Genomic DNA, 22,422 nt, shown 5'->3' with positions numbered 1-22,422 from the left:
CCTTCACGATATCCCCGCCATCAATCACTCTCCTGTATCCTGGGGTTATTTGTTCAACTTTCAACTCCCTCATCAAAGAGGAACAACAGAAAGCATAGTTCACAGACGGCTCCAGTTGATGGTAAAATGGGAACCAGTTATGGCAAGCAGTGACATTACACCCAGGCATCAGAAAGACTCCATCTTGGAAGGGGTGTGGTGTTTCCTGTGAGCTGCCTGTGGTAGTGCTTGTAATTAAATCAACAATGGGTCCGTTCCATATATATTTTGGATACCTCGTTGGCATGACACAGGGTGGGAGATCCACAGTCGCAGCACTGGAGGTATATCTTGGAGCATGCTGGGCAGAGGGCACTCAAGGTTAACAATGTGCATGCCCATATCAACAGGGCCACAGCAGAGGCCATTCACAATGCTGCTGTGGACCGTGCAACTCAAAATCTGCACAGCCTCCATCTGCTCTAATGATTCTGCAGCCCTGGAAACGCGACATGGGCTACTGCCCACTGCTTAGTGGTAGCATCAACCCAAAATCAGATGTGGACGGTGGTGGACAATTGCCCCACATGCCAGCAGGTTAAAATTGTAGGGCTGGCCAGTGGGTACACTGGAGCACATTAGGCATGGCACAGGAGTGGGCCAAGTAAACTATGTCAGCCCTCTCCCACACCAAAAAAAAGGCCATACATGAAAACACCTTTTGGGGACTAAAATACCTTTCCTCCATTTATGGAACAGCGGGAAGTACAGTCTGATTAGGGCTCATACTTTACAGGGCCTAAGGTTCAAAACTTGGCCACAGAGGCTGGTATCCAATGGCTGTTACACATCCCCTACCACCCACAAGCATCAGGACAAATTGAAAGAATGAACGGTCTCCCCAAGCAAAAGCTGCACATGTTGACACCTGACAAAATGCTCAAGGTGTGGCTCAGTGTGCTGCAAGAAGCAGTGGACCATCTTAATTCACGGCCCACTACACAGGGGATCCCCACTTTCTAGACATTTGGCCATATTGGCACAGCAAAAGGTATGTGAGGTTGATCTTTAGGACCCTGAGGAGTCCAGTAGGGTATGGGTGCAACAGGTACACTGTCCATCCAGGAAAGGGGAGGTAGTTGCTCGGGGACTAGGAAGCATTTGGTGGTTTGTGTTGCTGGAAGAAATGTTATCATGTTTCCACACTAACAAACTCTGCAAGAGGGAGTGAAGAAAATTCCACTCACCTAACCTTCAGGGCAAATACAAATGAACATTATGGAAGACCACCCTACAGGACAAAGTCCACTTCAACACATACAGTTTTGATTCCCCTCACTGATTTCCATAGTCTTCCAGCCATCACCATCAACTCGTTTTAGCTGCATGAGCTGTTTCATGTATTATGCAGACAACTTTAAGAAGACAGGCGAGAGTTGTTGCCATGGGCACGTTATCACAGGACATTCCATCTAACAATGACCACAATCTTTTTCATGAACCTTTCAATTACAGCCTTTGTAATGAACCTTTTTAACTGCACCCTGAGCTGTGGTATTTACTCTTTACTAATGTCTCTCAGCACACTTTGTAGTTTCAGCTTTTAATTACAGTGTTGCAGATCATCCACTAGCAGGAAATATTGTATATATTTTGCAATTACTAGGTAATGCCAGTGTATCTCCAGTCCTGCTCAATAATAGAAACTAATTCCTCATGGGGTGGGTGCTTCAGGAACTGTGCAGAGGGAGCGCACAAATGTGAAGCTCAGGTGCAGGATGTGCTATCTAAGAGAGGTTTTTGGCACCTTATGAATGACCATGCACTGCCTGCTGGCAGACGTTGGTGGTAAAGATGCACACATATGCCAGCTAAGCCAGAGAAACCAGGCATGCGAGTCAGTGAACAGCCATTTTCTTTTCTCTTCCCTCTCCTCTGACACTAGGGAGCAGTTCCCACAGCATCCAACTCCATCAGGAACACAATGAGCTGGTTAGGTGTTGAATTTGATAATGTGCCTTGTCCATCATATGGAAGGCACTTGTGTATTTATTGATCCACTGGATTTGCATTGTTTTAGACACATTGTCACAGTTATAACATGTTACTTAGATTTTATTGTTTAGAAAACAGTTATTCATTGTATTTGTAGTGATTGGCAAAAGATGTCACTTCCAAGGGTGGAATTTATACATTATGTGGATTGTGGAGGAACATATAGCCTCTATGTCTAGAGCATTGTGGAGGGCCATGTAACCTCCCTGCTTGTGACAGATTATGTTATATTTTATATTATGTTTAGATATGTTTTTGGAAGATAAATTGTGGGGTTTTAGTTAGGTCACAAACAGATACAAACTCTTCAAAACAGGTCTCATTTTAAAATGCAAGAGTTATAGACTCCTGTGCTGGAGATTTGCACAACGAAGTGCAAATGGAAGGGCCCATCTCAGGAAACTGATAAGATCTCTCATGAATTGATTTTGGAAGTCAGCAAGCTGCTTTGGTGGAGTGTGCTGTTTTAGGAAAGTCATGTGGTTTTGTGTGTGTGTGTGTGTGTGTGTGTGTGTGTGTGTGTGTGTGTGTGTGTGTGTGTGTGTGAGAGAGAGAGAGAGAGAGAGAGAGAGAGAGTGTTGGTTTTCTGCAGTGGCTTTTGGAAACTTGTTTGAAAACCCATTTTGAAGACGGGTTGTGAGTTCTTAGATCAGCCTGTTCAAAGTCCTTGTGGCCCATACAAGAGGAGATGGCTGGCTGTAATATGTTTTGCCTGAGATAAGGGAAACAGAAAAGGAACTCTGTGGTGATCTGAAAGAAAGAGGCTATCATCTGGAAAATCCTGATGGGGAAGGTTCTTCGGCAAGAAACTGAAGTGGGTGATCGGAAGGAATCAGTTTCTGTTTGTCCAATGAACAATAAATCTCTCTCTGAAAACCAAGAACCTTCCTGAGCAGTAACCATTTACCTTTCAAGCACCAAAGTCTGGTGAAGATTCAAAAATATTAAATTCTGTGCTCGGTATAAGAATTGCCTGATACCGGTGAACTTGGAGGAGTGAGAAGTGAGATTGAACTGTGAATCAAAGAACTCTTCTGAACTTATACACACATTGCATACATGTGCACTTAGAATTAGAAGGGGGTTAAGTTGTTAATAGTAATAAGGTAAAGTTTAATCCTGTTTTTATGTTTCAAGAAAATTAAAAGTAATTTTTGTTTAAGTAACTATTTGTCTTGGTGAATTTCTATTGCTGCTGGGTTTTGGGGACCTCGGGGCCCATCAGATTAGGGAGGGACAGATGGAACCAGATAGGGAAGGTAAAAGAAAAAGTGAAGCAAGAGATGAAATCCAGGTAGATCGATATGTGGGAAATGGATAGATGGAACTGGACGGAGGATGTTGATGAGTATGGTGATGAAGTGGAGAGGGATGAAAAAGGTGAACAAAGGACCTAAGAACATGGGTGAACTGGTGGGAGTTGGAAAGTCTGTTATCTAAAATTGGAACATTCAATGTTCATACCAATTACACTGTAGTCTATTCAAGCAGAATATGATTTGACGTTCTTCTGGTCTGCATTTGGCCATATTATTACCTCAAATGCTATTTTTCCTCTACTCTCAGTTCTAATGAAAGGTCTCCATCTAAAACATTGACCCCCCCGCCCTTTCTCCATAGATGCTGTTGAGTTCTTTCAGCAGTTTATTTTTCATTAACAAGTGATGGCTTTCCTTGTAGTACAAGAATGCTTAACATCCATGTTACATTCTGTGAAATTGGACGTTATGCAATGTGGATGTTGTGCAAACACCATCATATGCTTAGCAAACCTATATGGGATACTGTTGTGTACTTGTAAACTTTTTATTTATTAGGGATCAGAGTGGGGACCAACACGGGGCTGTGGGGAGAGAACAGGGCAGTAGAATCAATGTGGATTCCGACATGGGGTTGTGGGGAGAGTGCAGGACAGACGGAACAATTTGGGTATACAGTATACAATTTTCTATAGCTCGCGATCACTTTTTCTAAATTGCTGCAGACTTGCTTGCAAGAACTAATTATTCTGGGATCACAGACACATATGCAGCTGGACGTTGCCCGAGAGGACGTTAAGCGGCGTATACCTCTCCAGCAACAATATCAAATTATTGGTAGAGTCATATAATCAGCTTGGTTATCAATTTTTACGATTGTTCATAATTTTACAGTTTCTCAAAACAAAATTTAATTAGTTGGAAGATGTGGGGAGTTATCAGCAAAATCTACTAAATGCCAAGGCATTTGGCGACCTTAATGGAAAAGATTATTTGTGGTTAGAATCTTTCCTGCATGCACACTAACAGCAAATAGACTTTTCAAAAGGATATACATCACTGAAGATGAAAAGAGATCTGAAGGATTCCCTTGCTTGTGAAACTGAAAACCTATTTCACATCCATTATCTTTAATTACTCCTATCTTTGTTTACTTTTTGACTACAAAATAGTTTTCTACTGTTTAGATGTAAAATTGAACAGTAGGTCTGTATAATATTGTTTGATAAATACAGCAAACAGAGCATTACTAAGTACAGAATGAAAAATCTTTATAGTTTTTCTGCACTATATTTTTCTGTACTATAAAACACAATACTCACATACAAAAAATGCATGAAGAACTGAACTAGTCAGTCAGCTAGTCGATGTGAAATTTCACTGTTTCTTATTCTCAAATCACAATTCCTAGATTGTGAACTGTTGTTTAACCCACATTTTACAATTCTGTTCTTCATAAGCCTCATCCATACTTATTAGGATATTGACTGAACCACAATATATTTTTAAAATAAAACTCTTTTCACTGTTCCCAATATACATTTCAGTTTTACCTTTGAGCTGGAAAAACTGACTTGCTTGCAGAGATTTTCTTGAGATATCAAAAGCACAAAAATGAAGAAATGTGCATTTTTATATCTATCCCAGTTTAGTGGGTTCTACGACTGAAGAGGACAAGCTGATGGAAAGAAAGATTTAAAAAAAAAAGGATACAAATTTTGATACAGTGGTATGAGTGATTTTAGTGCTCGACTTGCATTGATCGCTGTAGCACGTACTAAACATGGTAAGACTTTTCCATCCACAATTGCTCCATCAAAAAGTGGGCCAAAAAATGGTACCTGTTTGAAAGATGATTTTGTTCAGTTTCAGTTGCATTATCATAATTTCTGATTTAAATTGATATCATTTAACAAGAAATATAATTAAAAGTAAATAAAAATCGTATCTATTTCAAATCCAAACATTTTAATTGTCAACTTCAATGGAGATAGAGGGAATCTTCTTCCTCATTCCATGCACATTTCATCGTTCACAATAAATATAATTCGATTTAAATTAGGGAGAGTCAATGAGCGAGTGCAAAATGACCACTTTAAGATATCACATCACAGCCTTTCTCCAACACCATTTCCCTTATGCCATGTAGTTAATTCATGATCGGACTGACAGTGTCTCGTGATCATCAATCAATCTACACACAGTCTCCAGATTCCAAGCATGTTCTGCCAAGGTTTTCCAGACAAAATTTCATTCACCATTTTTGAACCCATCTATCTAGCAGATTTTTGCAGTCTAGTACTTTTATTCTCTCTGTCAACCATATCACTTATTTTGGTATTATTGGCAAACATAACCACAAAGCCAATATTGCAGTAGATATAGTCATTGTACATACCACTAAAAGGGTCCAAGAACTGAGCTCTGTGGAATTCAATAGCATTGATCCACTAGGCCACTTTTCCTTATACTTTGGATTAAAAAAAAATCTTGACAATATGCTTTACAGGGCTTGTCAAATGCCCTGCTAAAATCTATGTATATTACATGATGGACTCATTTACAGGGAATGCTCTGAACATCTCTCAATAACTTTAACAAAATGGTGAAGAACCCTAACTCTGTTTCTTGATACCAATCTACTGGAATCTAAATTTCACCACGTTTCAGGCTATTTTTAAAATAGAAAAATAGAATAATTAGGCCATACAGCTGCTCAAGCCTTTTCTGCCATTCAATAAGATGAAGGCAATCAAATCACACCATGTTTTAGCTACATTTATGTATTTACAACATGCATCTGCTTCATGAGAAAGAGGAGACTGGGGCCCATTCTTGGTCATCCAACCTGATCACTTGTATATCTCAAGATAAAATTATTGCTCACAAAAGCGATCAAACCACATGAGCTACATGAAAAAAAAACAACTGCTTCAGATAAATTTGTCTCCAATGAAATGTATGTACTAAAGTATACTCAGAGTTTAAAGATAAATATTTGAGAAATAAAATCAGTAACAATACGGTCTTGTAATTTTTGAGAATGCTACAAATTTTACTTAGTTTTGTTTTGTAAAACTAAATTCAGATGTATTGTTATTTCAGAGTTTACTTGAAATCCTGGATTTATAATACTGATACACAGGAGGAAAACAGTAACCAAAAAAAGTTCCACTCGCAATTCTTAAACATAACTTTAGTTAAATGACATACAATTATTGTAGTATTTATAATTTAGTTATCAACAGGCATTTAATAAATAGAAAATGCTCTTACCTCCGGTTTCTTCATTACATGGATACTGAACATATAGTTTTTCATTGGATATATAACAATAAGGACATCACCAAACTCTGTTGGAATGATTCCTCTTCTGTAGTCTCTTGTGTGCTCTGACCAAATTATATGCACTTCATCATTCCCCAGATGTCTCAACTACTCAAAGCAAAACATGGTTTTAGATATTCATAATTTTGTACTGATATTTCTGCCTTAACATGTGTAGTTATTTTAATATTTTCTCTATACAAAGAGGAAATAACATTGAAAATGTTTATTACTTAAAGCATTATTTTCATTGATATAAAAGCCTATTTTATGATTTGATACAAGAACTAATAATAGGATAGATACTTCATAAGATACAAATGATATTTCTCAGTCAAGTTCAAGTTTACATGTATCAAGATGCAGTGAGAAAATTCAATATAAAGGCATTGAAGATGGGTGTCATGTGCATCTACGACCAGAAAGGGGTTCCAGCACCACAGACATTTTGAAATCAAGTGCAATGAGCAGTCATAATGTTTGATCAACTATGGTTTTTTTTTATCATGTCATTCTGAAACATAGACATTCTGTAGATAGTGGAAACGGCAGTCAGGGCAGGGACATGCTGCACTTGCAAAATGTGGATAGTCAGGGAAGCCAACAGCATCCCTGACTATTTCATTTGTGAGAAGTGAATCCAGTTGCAGCTCCTTAAAACTGTTAAGGAAATGGAGCTGGAGTTGGATGAACTCTGGATCATTCAGAAGGCTTAAGGGTGTAATAGACAGGAGTTTCTGAGATGCAATCACACCTAGGAGGTATAAAGTAGCTGGGTGATAGAAAGCAGAGGGAAAGGGAACAGGCAGTCAGTGGAGGGTACCCTGTGGCTGTTCTCATCAATAAGATGTATACCATTTTGGATATAGTTGAGGGCTTTGACCTACCATGGACAAGCCATGGCAGTCAAGTTTCTGGCATGGAGTCTGGCCTTGTGGCTCAGAAGGAAAGGAAAGAGAAAAAAGAGGATTTTAATAGAGGAGCCGATAAGAGGTTCTGTGGAAGAGAACAAGAATCCTGAATGGTATGTTGGCTCCAAGGTGCCAGGGTCCAGGATAACTCAGATCGAGTTCACGGCATTCTCAAGAGGGAGCGGGTGCTGCCAGATGTTATGGTCCACGAAGGGACTAATGATAAGGATAGGAAGGGTGATAAAGTCTTGCAAAGAAAGGTCAGGGAGTTAGGCATTAATTTGAAGGACAGGACCTCCAGGGTTGTGATTTCAGGACAGCTACTTGTGCCACATGCTTGTGAGGTTAGAAACATGAAGATAAGCAGCTTAACATGTGGCTATAGAGATAGACCAGGAGGGAGGGCTTCAGATTTCTTGATCATTGGGTCCTCTTCCAAGGAAAGTGGGACTTCTACTGGCAGGATGGTTTGCATCTGAACTGGATTGGGGGGTGGCCGGGGGGGGGGGGGGGGGGGGGGTGGGGGGTGGGGAGAAGAACCAATATCCTTGCGGGAAGGTTTGCTAGTGCTGCTGTGGGGTGGGGGTGGGGGAAGCGGGTGGGGTGTTTAAAACTGGTTTGGCAGAGGGATGGGAACCAGAAGGCGGCAGAGAATAGATATAATGCACAGTGAGTTTGTGAGGAAGGACAGACAGAGGAGGAAGCATAAATGTAGTCAGTTGGAGGCTTTGAAATGTGTTCATTTCAATGCAAGAGGTATTAGGAATAAGGGAGATGAACTAAGAGCATGGAATTATGATTTTGTGGCCATTACAGAGAATTGGCTGACACAAGGGGAGGATTGACTGATGCCAATACTGGAGTCTATATGTTTTAAAAGAGATGTTCACCAGACAGAGAGGGGGGAACCTTGGTCAATGTGAGGTAAGTATAGAACAAACTTGTTGAGGTTAAGGAGGAAGAAATGCTGGATCTTCCTAAAAACTTGGATTGATAAGACCCAGGGACTGGATGAGATATACCCCAGGTTACAACAAGGAAGCGAAGGAAGAGATTGCTAGGGCTTTGTTGATGATCTTTGCATCTTCCCTGACCACAGGGATGTATCGGAAGATTGGAGAATGACAAATGCCGACCCCTTGTTTAAAAAACGTAAAAGGAAGAATCCTGGGAATTATAGACTAGTGAGTCTTATGTCAGTGGTGGGTAAACTACTGGAGAGGATTCTTATGGATAGGATTTATGAGCATTTAGAGAAGTATAGTCTTCTTAGGGATAGTCAGCATGGCTTTGTGAGGGGTAGGTCATGCCTCATGAGCCTAATTGAGTTATTTTGAAGTAACAAAATAAATTGATGAATGTAGGACAGTAGATGAGGAGTATATGGATTTTAGTAAGGCATTTGACAAAAATCTCCATGATTCATTCAGAAAGTCACTAGGTCCATGGAACCTTTGCTGTGTAGATTCTGGAATGGCTTGCTTGTAGAAAGCAAGGTATAGTATTAGAGGAATAAGAATCAGAATTCATTGTCGTGAACAAGTCATGAAATTCGGTGTTTTGCGGCAGTATCATAGAGCAAACATTCACATAAACCACTTTTACAACAATTAAAAAAAACCATAATTGTGCACAGAAAGTAAGGCAGTGACTTTGGATCATTGATAATTCAGGATTATGATGGCAGCGGAGAAAAAGCTGTCCTTGTGTCACCGAGTGCTTGTCTTTAGGTTCCTGTACCTTTTTCCTGATGGTAGCAGATTGAAGAGGGAATGGCCTAGGTGGTGGGGAGTCTTTGAGGATAGAGGTTGCTTTATTAAGGAGTTAATAACCCTAGAATTTTTTCTTGTCCTGAGAGTTGGTGCCTCCACCAGCTAGAATGCTCTCTACGATATATGAAAGTTTTCAAGAGTCTTCAGTGACATATCGAATCTCCTCAAGCACCACACTAAGTATAGCCGCTGGTGAGCCTTCACGATTGCATTGACGTGGAGGCTCCAGTACAGACCCATGAAGATGTTAACACCCAGGAATTTGAAGTTATTGATCCTCTCCACTACTGAGCCCTCATTGAGGTCTGGGTCTTGTTCCTCTGACATCCTCCTGAAGTCCACAATCATCTCCTTGTTTTTGCTAACATTGAATGGAAGATTGTTGGTGTGACACCACTCAACAAGCTGATCTATCTCCCTCCTGTAACGCTTCCTCATTGCCATTTGTGATTCTGCCAACAACTCTGGTGTCATCAGCAAATTTTTAGATAGCATTGAAATTGCGCTTGACCATATAGTCATGGGTGTATAACAAGTAGAGCAGTGGGCTAAGCACGTGTCCTTGAGGTGCACCTGTGTTGATAATCAGTGAGGGGGAGTTGATGTCTCCCATTCGTACTGACTGCTGTCTTCCGATGAGGAAGTCAAGGATCCAATTGCAGAGGTGGGTGCAGAATCCCAGCGTTTGAAGCTTCTTGACCAGCACTGAGGCAATGGTGTTGAAGGCTGATCTGTAGTTGATGAAGAGCAGCCGTGTGTAGGAGTTGCTGTTTTCGAGGCGATCCAGAGCTGAGTGGAGAGCCAGCAAAATTATGTATGCTGTGGAGGATTATAACGATAGGCGAATTGCAGTGGTTTCAGACCTTTGCTTAGGTATGTGTTAATTCTGGCCATGACCAGCCTCTCAAAGCATTTCATCACAGTACAATTTATGCAGATAGTTGTTGAGGCAGCTCACACTGCTCTTCTGAATGATGCCCCTTTGAAGCAGGTGGGAACCTTTGACTGCAGCAAAGAGAGGTTGAAAATGTCCATGATCACTCTAGCTAGTTGGTTCGTGCAGATTTTCAGTACCCTGCCAGGTAAGCCATTAGGGCTTGATGCCTTCTGAGGGTTCACCCTCTTGAATGATGTTCTGACGCCCTCTTCAAGAGACAGATATCACAGGGTCCTCAGCCTTTGCAGGGATTCTAGTAGGCACTGTTGGGTTCTCCTTCTCAAAGCAGGCATAGAAAGTGTTCAGCTCATCGTATAATGAAGCATCACAGCCATCTATGGTGCTCACCCTTGCTTTGCAGGCTGTAATGGCCTGCAGTCTCTGGCATAGCTGGCATGTATCTGTCTCTGATGCTAGCTTCCTCTGGAATTGCCACTTTGCTTCAGAGATAGCTGAACTTTTTGTAGAGATCTAGATTCCCGGCCTTAAACACTCCTGATCTCGTCCTCAGCAGGTTGTGAATCCTCTGATTTGTCAAAGTTTCTGGTTGGGAAACACCTGGTATGTGCCCGTGGTGCGTGTGTGTGTGTGCCTGGAAGTCCGTAAAGTTCTGCATGGATCTGTTCTTGGACCCCTGCTCTCTGTTATTTTTATAAATGACCTGGACAAAGAAGTAGTGGGACAGTTCAGTGTTTGCAGATGATACGAACGTTGGAGGTATTGTAGATCGTGTTGTAGGTTGTCATAGGATACAACAGGATATCGACAGGATGCAGAGTTGGGTGGAAAAGTGGCAGATGGAGTCCAATCTGGATAAGTGTGAAGTGATGCATTTTGGAAGGTCAAACTTGAAGACAATACGTGGCTAATTGCAGGATACTTAACAGTGTGGAAGAACAGAAGAACCTTGGGATCTAATCCATATCTCAAGGTTGCTGCACAGGTTCAAAGGGTAGTTATGGCATGCTGGCCTTCATTTAGTAGGAAGACTGAGTTCAAGAGTTGCAGCTCAAAAAACTCTGGTTAGACCACACTTGGAATATTGTGTTCAGTTGTGGTCGCCTCATTACAGGAAGGATGTGGAAACTATGGAGAGGGTGCAGAGGAGATTCATGTGGATGATGCCTGGATTGGACAATGTGTCTTATGAGGCGAGTTTAACAGAGCAAAGGAGGATATGAGGTGACTTAATGGACATCTACTATATTATAAGAGGCATAGATAGGGTGAACATCAAGCAGCCTTTTCCCAGGGTGAGAGTAGCAAACACCAGACAACATCTATACAAGGTGAGGGAGATGTCAGGGGTATTTTTCTTTCCACAGAATAGTGAGTACTTGGAATGCTTTATCTGGGGTTGTGATAGAGGTTGGTACAATAGGGACATTTAAAAGACTCTTAGACAGGCACTTGGATACAAAAGAATAGAGGGTTATGGGTGTAAAGTAGAGAAGGTTTAGTTTGTTGAGTAGGCTACTATTGGTTTGTACAATATTGTGGGCTGAAGAGCCTACAATGTGTTATAAATTCTATTTTCTATGCAATTTCAAACAAATATTTTAACTCTTAGCTATGACTGAACATTCTATAAAGGATTCTTCACTGTAACTAGGAAAAAAACATAGCAATTCAAAGCACAAACTGGTAAACATAAAAATATAAGGAAAAACTTTTCTTACATAGCTGCTATCCAGAGAAAAATAAATTATGAAGATGGTCCATTACAAAGTAAAATGTAACAGATAAATACTAATTGAATTTCTTAAAATGTCTGCACAAGAAAGTTTTCTATGTGATGCATATTTTTTAAAATCTTGGGATGAAGGTAGAGTAGTTGAATAATTCAACCCAATATTTTGTACAAATTTCTTTATGCATGAAGAAGCAGGTGGTGGTCATCAGGTTAAAGGCATGGGAACATGCAAGAGCAGTAAAAGAGCATTAATGTTTGTATATCCATTTTATTGAAGTAACATCCTAAATTGCCTTGATGCGATTTAAATTGTGTGGCTAGTTGTGTTTCTGCTGTTCTGTTATTCATGGCAAGGGTGCTGATGCAATGCTGGGAAGTTCAACTATCAAGTAGCGCTGAAATTAGGACCACCGTATTAACTTTGCAGATGCAGCACATTATTACGCAACAAGAAATTATTAAAATAACATGTTTACAAACAAATTTTAAGCAAAATCTAAGACTTGAATGATCAAAATGAAGAATTTGTAAATTCTATTATTTTAAAAAATATTATAATAGAAAAAAGGCAGCAACAATAAAATCAAGCAATATAGGTGTTTGTAAACTAAAACTCCAGGAATCATACATATGAATATGTTAATGTGAATGTACCTTTTTTGTTAAAGAATCATCTGAATCAGAAGGCATTCTTGTAGATACATGAAACATTACTTCTACAGTAGAGGTAGCAAAATATGGTGTTGACAGTCCAGTGCTTTTATTTTTTTGTAGCCCACCCATGAAACCACAATGATTGGTAAGGTTAACCTTTAACAAGAAATGAAGACATGAATAAGATTGATTAAAATACTAATGAAAAGGCACTTTATTCATAAGTTAGGCCTAGAGAACGTGAATAGTAACAGCTGATTACATTTGCGGTAAATATTTGAACTTCAAAGGTAATCAAGTGCGAAATATCACATCCTTAATAAAAATCTGCGATGGTGACTAATTATGAATTTTAAATCCCATGATATTATGCATTGGGAAGTGATAAATAAGGTGCTTATGAAATCAAGGAACATACTCTAGCAGAGAAACCATGAAAACAAGTTTGAAAAATTCTCAAAACCTGATGCAATTCCCGATAACTCTGATTCAGTTCAGAATGGAGATTGCAGAGCAAAGTAGAGGGAAAGAGTTCCACAAATAAAAAAATGTGGGTTAATTTGCTTGAAAGGATAGTTATATTTCAAGTCACCAATGGGCTGCTGTTTACAAGCAGGTAAACATTTCTGTTCTAATGTCATAGAAATGTTTTAAATATATGATTTTCAGTTTCCCTTGGGACTTGCAGATCTAGAAAATGTTAAGACGTGCTTTTGACTAGCACACTTTTGCTCTGATGGTACATCACGTTGAAGCATCAGTTTATATTCAACTTCCAGAAGACAATCCAAATTCTTAGCCTTGCAATTCTGTTGCAAGTGTGCTAATTACTAAAAACAGTAAAGCAGATTGCAAGTATTAATAGTGATCAAAACTTTCATCAAAAACATCAAGATTCAAAAAAGTGAAACATACTTCTACAGTACAGGTAGAAAAATATGGTGTTGACAGTGCACTAAATGCAGATCAAGAGCGAGAGTGATAGTAAAGGGTTATGAATAGCTGCTTCTCGCTCCTCCTGTTGCTACATGGTGGACAATGAAAAATATTGAGAAACAGCAATGGACATCCTAATTGATTTTCAAATTAAGACTTTCACAAAAGAGAATCAAAATTGCTTTCTTCATGATCTCTGAAAACAGATACCAAAACAAAACAAAATTTGATTTTAATTATAAGACCCAGATTAGAAAGGAAGAGGAATGGGGAAACAATTACCACAGTTCAATTGGAATTAAACTTTTTGGATATGTTCTCTCTTGACCTTTTTCCAAAAGGGCAACGCTTGTCATGTAACGAATGTAATTAGTCTGTTGAGTTTTTAAAGTGGCTTCTATTTCATATGAGCACCAAAAACTGGAATATTATTCATCTGATTAGATGGAAAATAATTTTGCTATGGAAGAACCAATGCTTTGATCTACATCTCAAATAGCAATGCAATTTGCAATGACTATTATTTTGAACATATTTCACCATTTTAAGATTATAATGCAGAGGTGGTCAAGCCACATGTAGCTCTTTGATGTGAATGGGCGGCTCGTGGAGGTATTTTGGCTGTGTAGTGTTAGTGGGTGTGGCTTGCAATCGTGTGATTGTGGCACATGTGGCTGTGTTTACATACAGGGGAATTAACAAAGTGTCGCTCATCCGAGCTCCCAGCACCCTGACCACCCTTCCATCTGTGTTGCCGACGCCCCGACCATCCTCCCACCCGAGTTCCTGACCTCCCAGCTGCTTTCCCATTCAAGCTCTTGAAGCCCCGGCTGGCCGCCCACTCATCCAAGCACCTGACACTGGCTGCAGATTCTCATTCTGGCTGCCCTCCCATCTGAGCTCCCGATGCCATGGCCGCCCGCACATCCCAAGCTCCTGACATCCTGGCCACCCTTCCATCCGAGCTCTGATGCCCCGGCCACCATTCAATCCAATGCAATATAGATAGTCTGAAGCAGAAATTTTGTGCTTTCAGCAAAGAGAATAACGCTTCAATAAAGATAATGTCAAACATCTCAAGTTAACATAAAATGTACTGCCCCCAAATGGCAGATATTTTAGAAATTTATATTCTTGGTATCATACAAAAATATAGGTAACTAAAAAAAAATCTTCAATGTGAGAAACTGGTGGTGCACATATTTGTAGCAGTAAACCGGCTCCATTTGTTACGCGCAAATAGTGGAGCAGTTGTGGCAAAGATGGTATCGCGGGTCCTTCTCTTCCGGTACAGACTGGAAGTACGCGTACACGTTTTATGTCAGCATGATGTCAACGTGATGTGAGTCCCGGTACATAAGCAGCAGGCTCCAGAGGGCCTTAAGGGTTGCAGTGCGAAATTTGAAGTAAACTAGTTGTGCTTAACAAGCTCACAGTTCTTCTTGCTGCGCTCATGCACACACGACTAAACTGATGACCCCAACGAGTATCCTTGTTCTGAAGACTTGGCACAATGGACCCTGCCTCTGTAGGTGCTTTTGCATTAAAGCTGTCCACTTTCTGGACGAGTAGGCCCTGCACTTGGTTTGGCCAAGTGGAGGTCCAGTTCCAGATCAAATGGATTACCTCAGATTTGAGAAAATATTTTCACGTCATCAGCCACATGAGTCAATGACTACATCCAGTTGCCGCCAGAGGAAGGTAAATACATGGCTCTAAAGACCTTCCTCATAAACACTTATGGGCTTTCAAGAAAGGACTGTCAGGCTCCTCCATCTGGATGGCAGAGGAGACAGAACACCGTCCACTCTCATGGATGAGATGCTCACCTAGCCGAGATACACAAGCCCTACCTCATGTTTGAGTAGGCTTTCCTCGAGCAAATGCCTGAAGACATTAAGCTGCTGCTGGCCAACACGGACTTCAGCAACCCAAGTAAGGTCGTGGCATAGTCAGACGTCCTTTACCACTCCAAATGCGAGCCCACAGAGACAGTCAACCGCATAACAAAGCTGCTGCCCAAGACCAGCCCAAAACGTGAGCCAGAACCATCCCGCCCATGAACAGAGAAGCCCAACCCGAAGTGGTGCTTCTACCACCAATGGTGGGGTGCAGGAGTTCATGAGTGCCACCAAACATGCTAATTTCAGGGAAAAAGACAGGGCCAGCTGCCATGAGTGGCCACAGCGGCTGGCCAGCCGAACAGCCTACTCCACGTCTAGGATAGGATCTCGGGCTGCAGATTCCTCGTGGATACTGATCGGAGATAAGCATCATTCCCCCAACGTTGCTCAAGACATGCATGAGAGACCCTGTGGCCCCATCCTGCATGTGGCCAACAACACCACTATTAAAACTTTCGTCAAAAGGCACATTCCTGTACATTTCGGCGACACCACTTTCAATTGGTCATTCACACTGGCATCAGTGGACAAGCCATGTCTGGGAATAGATTTCTTGTGGACACACTGCCTACTGGTAGACCTCCAGGGCAGGCAATTGGTCCATGCAGAGACTTCTCAGACAGTACTCCTCGGCATGTCCAATGAGCCAGCTACCTAACTCGCCTCTGTGCAGACTTCGCACTGCCAATACAGCCACTTCCTGGCCAGTTATCTCTCCATTCTGTGTCCCCAGTTCACCACCGCCGTGCCGAAGCATGGCGTCCAGCACCACATTGCAACTACAGGCCCGCCCATACATTCCCGAGCCTGACGCCTGGTTCCCGACCAGCTCAACCTCGCTAAGGAAGAGTTTAAGCACATGGAGGAATTAGGTATTGTCCACTGGTCCGACAGTCCATGAGTCTCTCTCTTTCACTTGGTTCCCAAGTCCAACGGCAGCTGGAGACCCTGTGGAGACTATGGGCGCCTCAATGATGCGATGACGCCCACTGCTACCCGATCCCTCACATACAGGATTTCGTGCCAAACCTCCATGGTGCATGTATCTTCTCAAAGGTCGACTTGATCTGGGGATACCACCAGATCCCCGATCACCCGGAAGATGTCGAGAAGGTCACTATCATCACCCACCGGCCTCTGAGGTTCTCTGCATGCCGTTTAGCCTAAAGAACACAGCCCAGACCTTCCAATGCCTCATGGACGCGGTCGGGAGAGACTTACGGTTCCTCTTCATCTACCTGGATGATATTCTGGTAGCGAGCAAGACATGAGAGGACCAGATCTCCCACCTCCGCCAGCTTTTCGACTGGCTAGCCGAATACGGCCTCACCATCAACCCAGAGAGGTGCCAGTTCAGCCTTGATGAAATTGAATTCTTGGACCATAGGATCAGCATTGATGGCACCACTCCTTTACCTGAAAGCTATCCGACAGTTCGCTAGGCCAACAATCCTGAAAGGACTGCAAGAATTCATGGGTATAGTGAACTTTTACAACAGGTTCATCCCCGCAGCTGCCAGCACCATGTTCCCACTCTTAACATTAATGTCAGGCTCCAAAAAAACTTTGACTGGACTGACGAGGCGAAGGCCGCAATCCAAAAAAACCAAAGTCCTGACTGCCACAACGATGCGAGTCCACCCACGCATGGACGTGCCCAGAGCCCTCACTGTTTTTTTTTGTTTCCCCCCCCCCTTCTTCCTTACTTCCCTTTTCTTCCCTCCTTTAGTTCTTACTTATCCATTATTTTTACATCTTTATATGTAGTTTGTCATCGTTCTTTGTTCTTGTTACATCTCTTCATCTCTCTTTCTGTCTTGCAGGCGTTCTGCAAATTCTCGTGCTTTCTCCGGATCCGAGAACAGTCTGTTTTGCTCCCCGGGATAACTATTTTAAGCACTGCTGGATATCTTAACATAAATTTATAGCCTTTTTTCCCATAGGATTGATTTTGCTGTGTTAAACTCCTTCCTCTTCTTTAGGAGCTCAAAACTTATGTCTGGGTAGAAAAATTGTTTTGACCTTTGTACTCCAGTGGTTTTTTGTCTTCTCTAATTTTATTCATCGCTTCTCCAATATATTTTCTCTTGTGTATCTCAGAAATTTTACTAAAACGGATCTTGGTTTTTGTTGTGACTGTGGTTTCTGAACTAATGTTCTGTGTGCCCTTTCTATTTCCAATCCTTCCTGCATTTCTGGCATTCCCAGGACTTTTGGGATCCATTCTTTTATAAATTCTTTCATATCTTTGCCTTCTTCATCTTCCTTAAGGCCCACTATCTTTATATTGGTTCGCCTACTATAGTTTTCCATTATATCCATCTTCTGAGCTAACAACTCCTGTGTTTCTTTAACTTTTTTGTCACTTTCTTCCAATTTTCTTTTTAAGTCGTTCACTTCCATTTCTACCGTCATTACACTTTCTTCCACATTTTCTAATCTAATCCTTTCCCTACATCTGTTATGACCAGCTCTATTCTACTCACTTTTTCTTCTGTACTTGTTATTTTTCTTTTCATTTCACAAAATTCTAGTGTCAACCATTCTTTTAATCCTTTCATTTGTTCTTGAAATTTTTAAAATCTATGTACTGTCCATTCATTTTACCTCCTATTCCTCTGTGCAGAGTTTGGTGTTCTTCTTCTGTGTCTGCTCTTGGGTTTGTGTCTTCTATTTCTCTTCCTTGTATCTGTGTCTCTTCTGACTTTCTTATTGAGCTGCTTGTATCAGTTTGTTGGGTATTTTTTTTCATGGTTTCTTGATGTTGGTCCTCTTCTTCTGGGCTGGTTATCTGTTGTGTCTCCTGCTTCCATTTTTCTTTCTCACCCCTCCCTTTCCCGTTGCTTTCTTTATCTTCCAGCTGGGTGCCCTGCTGTTGGGCATCTCTCAGCTGTTTGTGCTGTGAAGTTTCACTCCACAGCTGGTCCCCCCTCCCGTCGGTGTTCTCCTTGACATGCACTGTTGCGTACCTCTGTTTGGCTCAGTGAGCCGTTTTTGCAGTCCCGTGGTTGGTGGGTCGCGACCCTGCGGGGTCTCCACTAACCTCAGGGAGCGGTCTCCTCTTTCCACGACGGGTCCCTGCTTTATCGTGCAGGTAAGGCCTTCACCTTTCTTTTCCGGCGTCTTTCCTTCTTTTTTTCTTGATTTTGGCTTTTCTTTCTTAGGTGCCATTTTCTCCACACCTTTATCTTTTATTTGTTGTGTTTTGTGTATCTGGGGCTTTGCTTTTTCTTCACTTTTCTTCTTTTCTGGAGAGGGCTGGTATTCTCCTACCGGCCACTACTCCATCACGTGACTCCGGGCAGCCCTCACTGTTGATGCGTCCAACACAGCGGGGGCTGTGTCCTGGAACAGTTCGTGGACAACATTTGCAGGCTCCTCACCTATTTCAGTCGTCACCAACGAGCACCTGAACTGAAGTACACCACATTCGACAGAGAGCTGCAGGCCCTCTACCTCGCAGTCCGCCATTTCTGCTATTTCTTGGAGGGGGCGGCCTTTCACGTTCTACACAGACCACAAGTTGCTGACGTTTGCTTTCTCTGAGTCCTCTGATCCACAGTCCGCCCGCCAGTAGCAGCACTTATCCTACGCCTGAGCTCACCATCTCCACCCGCCACCTGTCCGGCAAAGAGAATGTAGTTGCTGACACACTCTCCAGGCCAGCTGTTCACACTCTGTCGCATGGCATCAGCTACCACAAACTGGCACGAGCCCAGCAAGATGATGGCGAGACCCACAGCTTAAGGAAGGTGATCATGAGTCTGCAGTTCCAGGACATCCCACTGGACACTAATGGCACAACCTAGCTCTGCGACATCTCCATCGGCAAATCCCGGCCAATTGTACCTGCCTAATGGAGACAAATGGTTTTCAACACATTGCATGCCCTTTCCCATCCCTCCATCTGAATGATGGTGCAGGTGATATTCTCCCTGTTCTTCTGGTATGGGCTGCACAAGCAGGTAAGTGAATGGGCAAAAACCTGCACTCACTGCCAAACTGCAAAGGTCCAACAGCACACCAAGCCCCACCTTCAACAGTTTAACGTACCAACTTGCAGGTTCCAGCATGTCCATCTCGACACAGTGGGCCCCTTGCCAGTTTCCCGAGGGTCGCGCTACCTGCTCACGACGGTGGACAGATTTAACAGATGGCCAGAGGCCGTTCCAATTCTGGACACCACTACTAACACTTGTGCCTGGGCTTTCCTCTCTGCTTGGGTTTCCCGATTTGGAGTCCCAGCGCACATAACAATCGATCAGGGGACTCAATTCACTTCCACCCTTTGGAATGAACTCTCCAAACTCCTGGGCACCCAGCTGCACCACACCACCGCCTATCATCCCCAGTCCAACGGAATAGTTGAGCACTTTCACCGCCACCTTAAGTCAGCACTGATGGCAAGGCTAGAGATGCCAAACTGGGTGGATGAAATGGAATGCGTCCTTCTCGGAATCTGCACAGCACCAAAGGACAATCTGCGAGCCTCCTCAGCTGAGTTGGTCTACAGTGAACCCCTAGCAGTTCCGGGCCAATTCCTGCCTTCACCACCAGGGCAGGACAGTGGCACCACCATCGTACTGGAAAGACTGAGAGACAAACTGGGATCACTCGCACCATCACCACAAGACTGCCACCCCCTCCCCCTCTGCTTACCCCACTGGCCGAGACACCTGCGACTATATGTTCATGCGGAGGGGCAGACACAGGCCACCCCTCCAGCACCCCTGAGGGACCGTACAAAGTACTTCACAGGAATACCTCCACTTTCATGCTTGACATTGGTGGCAAAGAGGAACTTTTCACCCTGGAGTGCCTCAAACTGGCATACTTGGTCTTGACACAGCCAGTGGCAGTCCCACTGCCAAAATGCTGGGGTCAGCCACCAAAGCAGGAGACCTCATCTACGACAAGCAGTAAGACCTCTGGCACCGGTTCTGGCGGGGGGGTGGGGGGGGGGGTGTTGTGTGGTGGCACACATATTTGTAGGATATGTGCATACAGTCTCCATTTGTAACGCGTGGTCAGCGGAGCAGCCATGGAAAAGATGGCGTCGTGGGTCCTTCTCTTCCATCACGGCCCGGAAGTACGTGTACGCGCTTTCATCAGTGTGATGTGAGTTCCAGTACGTAAACGGTGGGCTCCAGAGGGCCTTAAAGGCTGCAGTAAACTAGTTGTGATTAATGAGCTCACAGCCTGCTGTCTCAGTTCTTCTTGCTGCGCTTGTGCACACATTACTATACAATAATTTGTATGAATTTAGAATCAGAGTTTTACATTGAAAAGATAGGCCCTTTGGGTCAACTTGTCCATGTGATCAAGTTTTCTACCCAAGCTAGTGCTATCTACCTATGTTCGACCCATATTCCTATACCTACATCTTTCTAATCCATGCACATATATAAATGTCTTTTAAATGTTACAAATGTATCCACCTTTATCACTTCATCTGACAGTTTGCTCCACCTACTTAAAAAGATGTCCATTAGGTCCCTTTTGAATCTTTCTCTCTCATCTTAAATCAATGCCTGGGAAAAATTACTTTACTGCTTCTATGCCCTTCATGATTTTATAAATCACTACATGATTCCTCCTCCACCTCCTGCTCTCCAGAGAGAAATGCCCCAGCCAATGCAGCATCTTAGTGTTATTCAAGCCTGCTAGTTCCATAACATTCTTATGAATCTTCTCTGCACCTTGTTCCAGTTTTCCGGTAACATTTGCTCCTGTAGATGGATGACCAGAACTGTGCAGAATACTTCACTGTGGTTCCACAGTTGTAAGTACAGGTACACAATCCTTTATCTGTAACCCTTGGGGGACAGTGTGTTTCGAATTTCAGATTTTGGAAAGCCAGATTTAAGCCCACCTGAATTGTTCTGCCATATCCACCTCCACCCTCTTCCACTCGCACTGCTGGCCTCTACCCCTCGCCAGCCCAACTCGCACTGCCAGTCTCTTGCCCGCCCGATTCGCGCTGCCGGTCTCCCCCCCTCGCCCGCCTGACTTGCACTGCCGGTCTCCCCACCTCGCCCACCTGATTCGCGCTGCCGTCTCTCTTCCCACTTGCCAGATTTTGGAGCCTTCCAGATTTTAGATGTCTGGATAAAGGATCGTGTACCTGTACATGAATTCATACCTAGTACAGTTATAACATGTCAATTCTCCTTCCACCAATTCCCCTGATGATGAAGGCAGGCATACCAAACATCATCTTCATCTGTGTTACCATTTTCATGGAACTAGGAACCTGTACCCCCAAGTCTCTTTGTTCTATGACACTCGCCAGGGCGCTATGATTCATTGTGCATCCTGTTGTAGTTTCACCTACCAAAACACAACACCTCACCCCTGTCAATTCTTTGCCCACTTTCCTGGTTCATTTAGATCCTGATATAATCCCAGATTCTTCACTGTCATTATACTACTGACTTTATTAAAAGTATTGAAAATCTGGAAAACGCAAGATGATTTACCTCCCAACCAAGACCTGCCACGAAGTCCTCATAGGATTGGCTCCCTCCAGTATTTGTTAGAATGGAGTGCTTATCTTCCTGTCCCTCAGCAACGTAAAACACTGCTATCTTGTGTGTTTCTCGACTGCATAAGACAAAAAAAAAGTTGATATAAACCATAAATTTGAATGGAAAATGTTCATTTTGCTTTAATTTTGAATAGCACAATCATAGTATTAGTTACCACCTTTATGAATGTCTAGATTTACTAGATACAGGTGTGCCTGATTTATGCAAATTCGCTTTTATGAAGAAACTTGAGTTTGCTTTTATGAAAGGATTTTCACTTTTAAGAAATAGTGGATGGTGGAGTTGTCACAGGGCAGCCGGCGGGGCTATCAAAACCTGCTATCTTCCAGATTCTGCTAAGAGAAACTACACTGTACATAAATTATTTTTACTTTATATTGGCTGTGTATTTATCATATCATTCTTGCTTTTACTATATGTAAGTGCTATTATAGGTTTTGTGTTATT

The 22,422-nt window shown here is 42.6% G+C and overlaps 1 protein-coding gene across 12 annotated transcripts in view; it reads right to left on the bottom strand.

Moving 5' to 3' along the window:
* Positions 1-22,422, bottom strand: part of ralgapa1 (Ral GTPase activating protein catalytic subunit alpha 1) — a 251,767-nt gene that overhangs the window by 48,213 nt on the left and 181,132 nt on the right. For 11 of the 12 annotated variants that reach the window (XM_069916822.1, XM_069916815.1, XM_069916816.1 and 8 more), the window contains 4 exons: positions 21,907-22,030; positions 12,588-12,743; positions 6,570-6,728; positions 5,007-5,134 (listed from right to left, as the gene is read on the bottom strand). In XM_069916822.1, the coding sequence (XP_069772923.1) occupies positions 5,007-5,134; positions 6,570-6,728; positions 12,588-12,743; positions 21,907-22,030 (567 nt within the window). The remainder of the gene's footprint in view (positions 1-5,006; positions 5,135-6,569; positions 6,729-12,587; positions 12,744-21,906; positions 22,031-22,422) is intronic. The other variant, XM_069916813.1, reaches the window with a different exon arrangement.

This window comes from Narcine bancroftii, chromosome 2 (genome assembly GCF_036971445.1).
Source record: "Narcine bancroftii isolate sNarBan1 chromosome 2, sNarBan1.hap1, whole genome shotgun sequence".
Classification (NCBI taxonomy): domain Eukaryota; kingdom Metazoa; phylum Chordata; class Chondrichthyes; order Torpediniformes; family Narcinidae; genus Narcine; species Narcine bancroftii.
The sequence above is the reverse complement of the archived record's forward strand: the minus strand, read 5'-3'. Positions and strand labels throughout refer to the sequence as shown.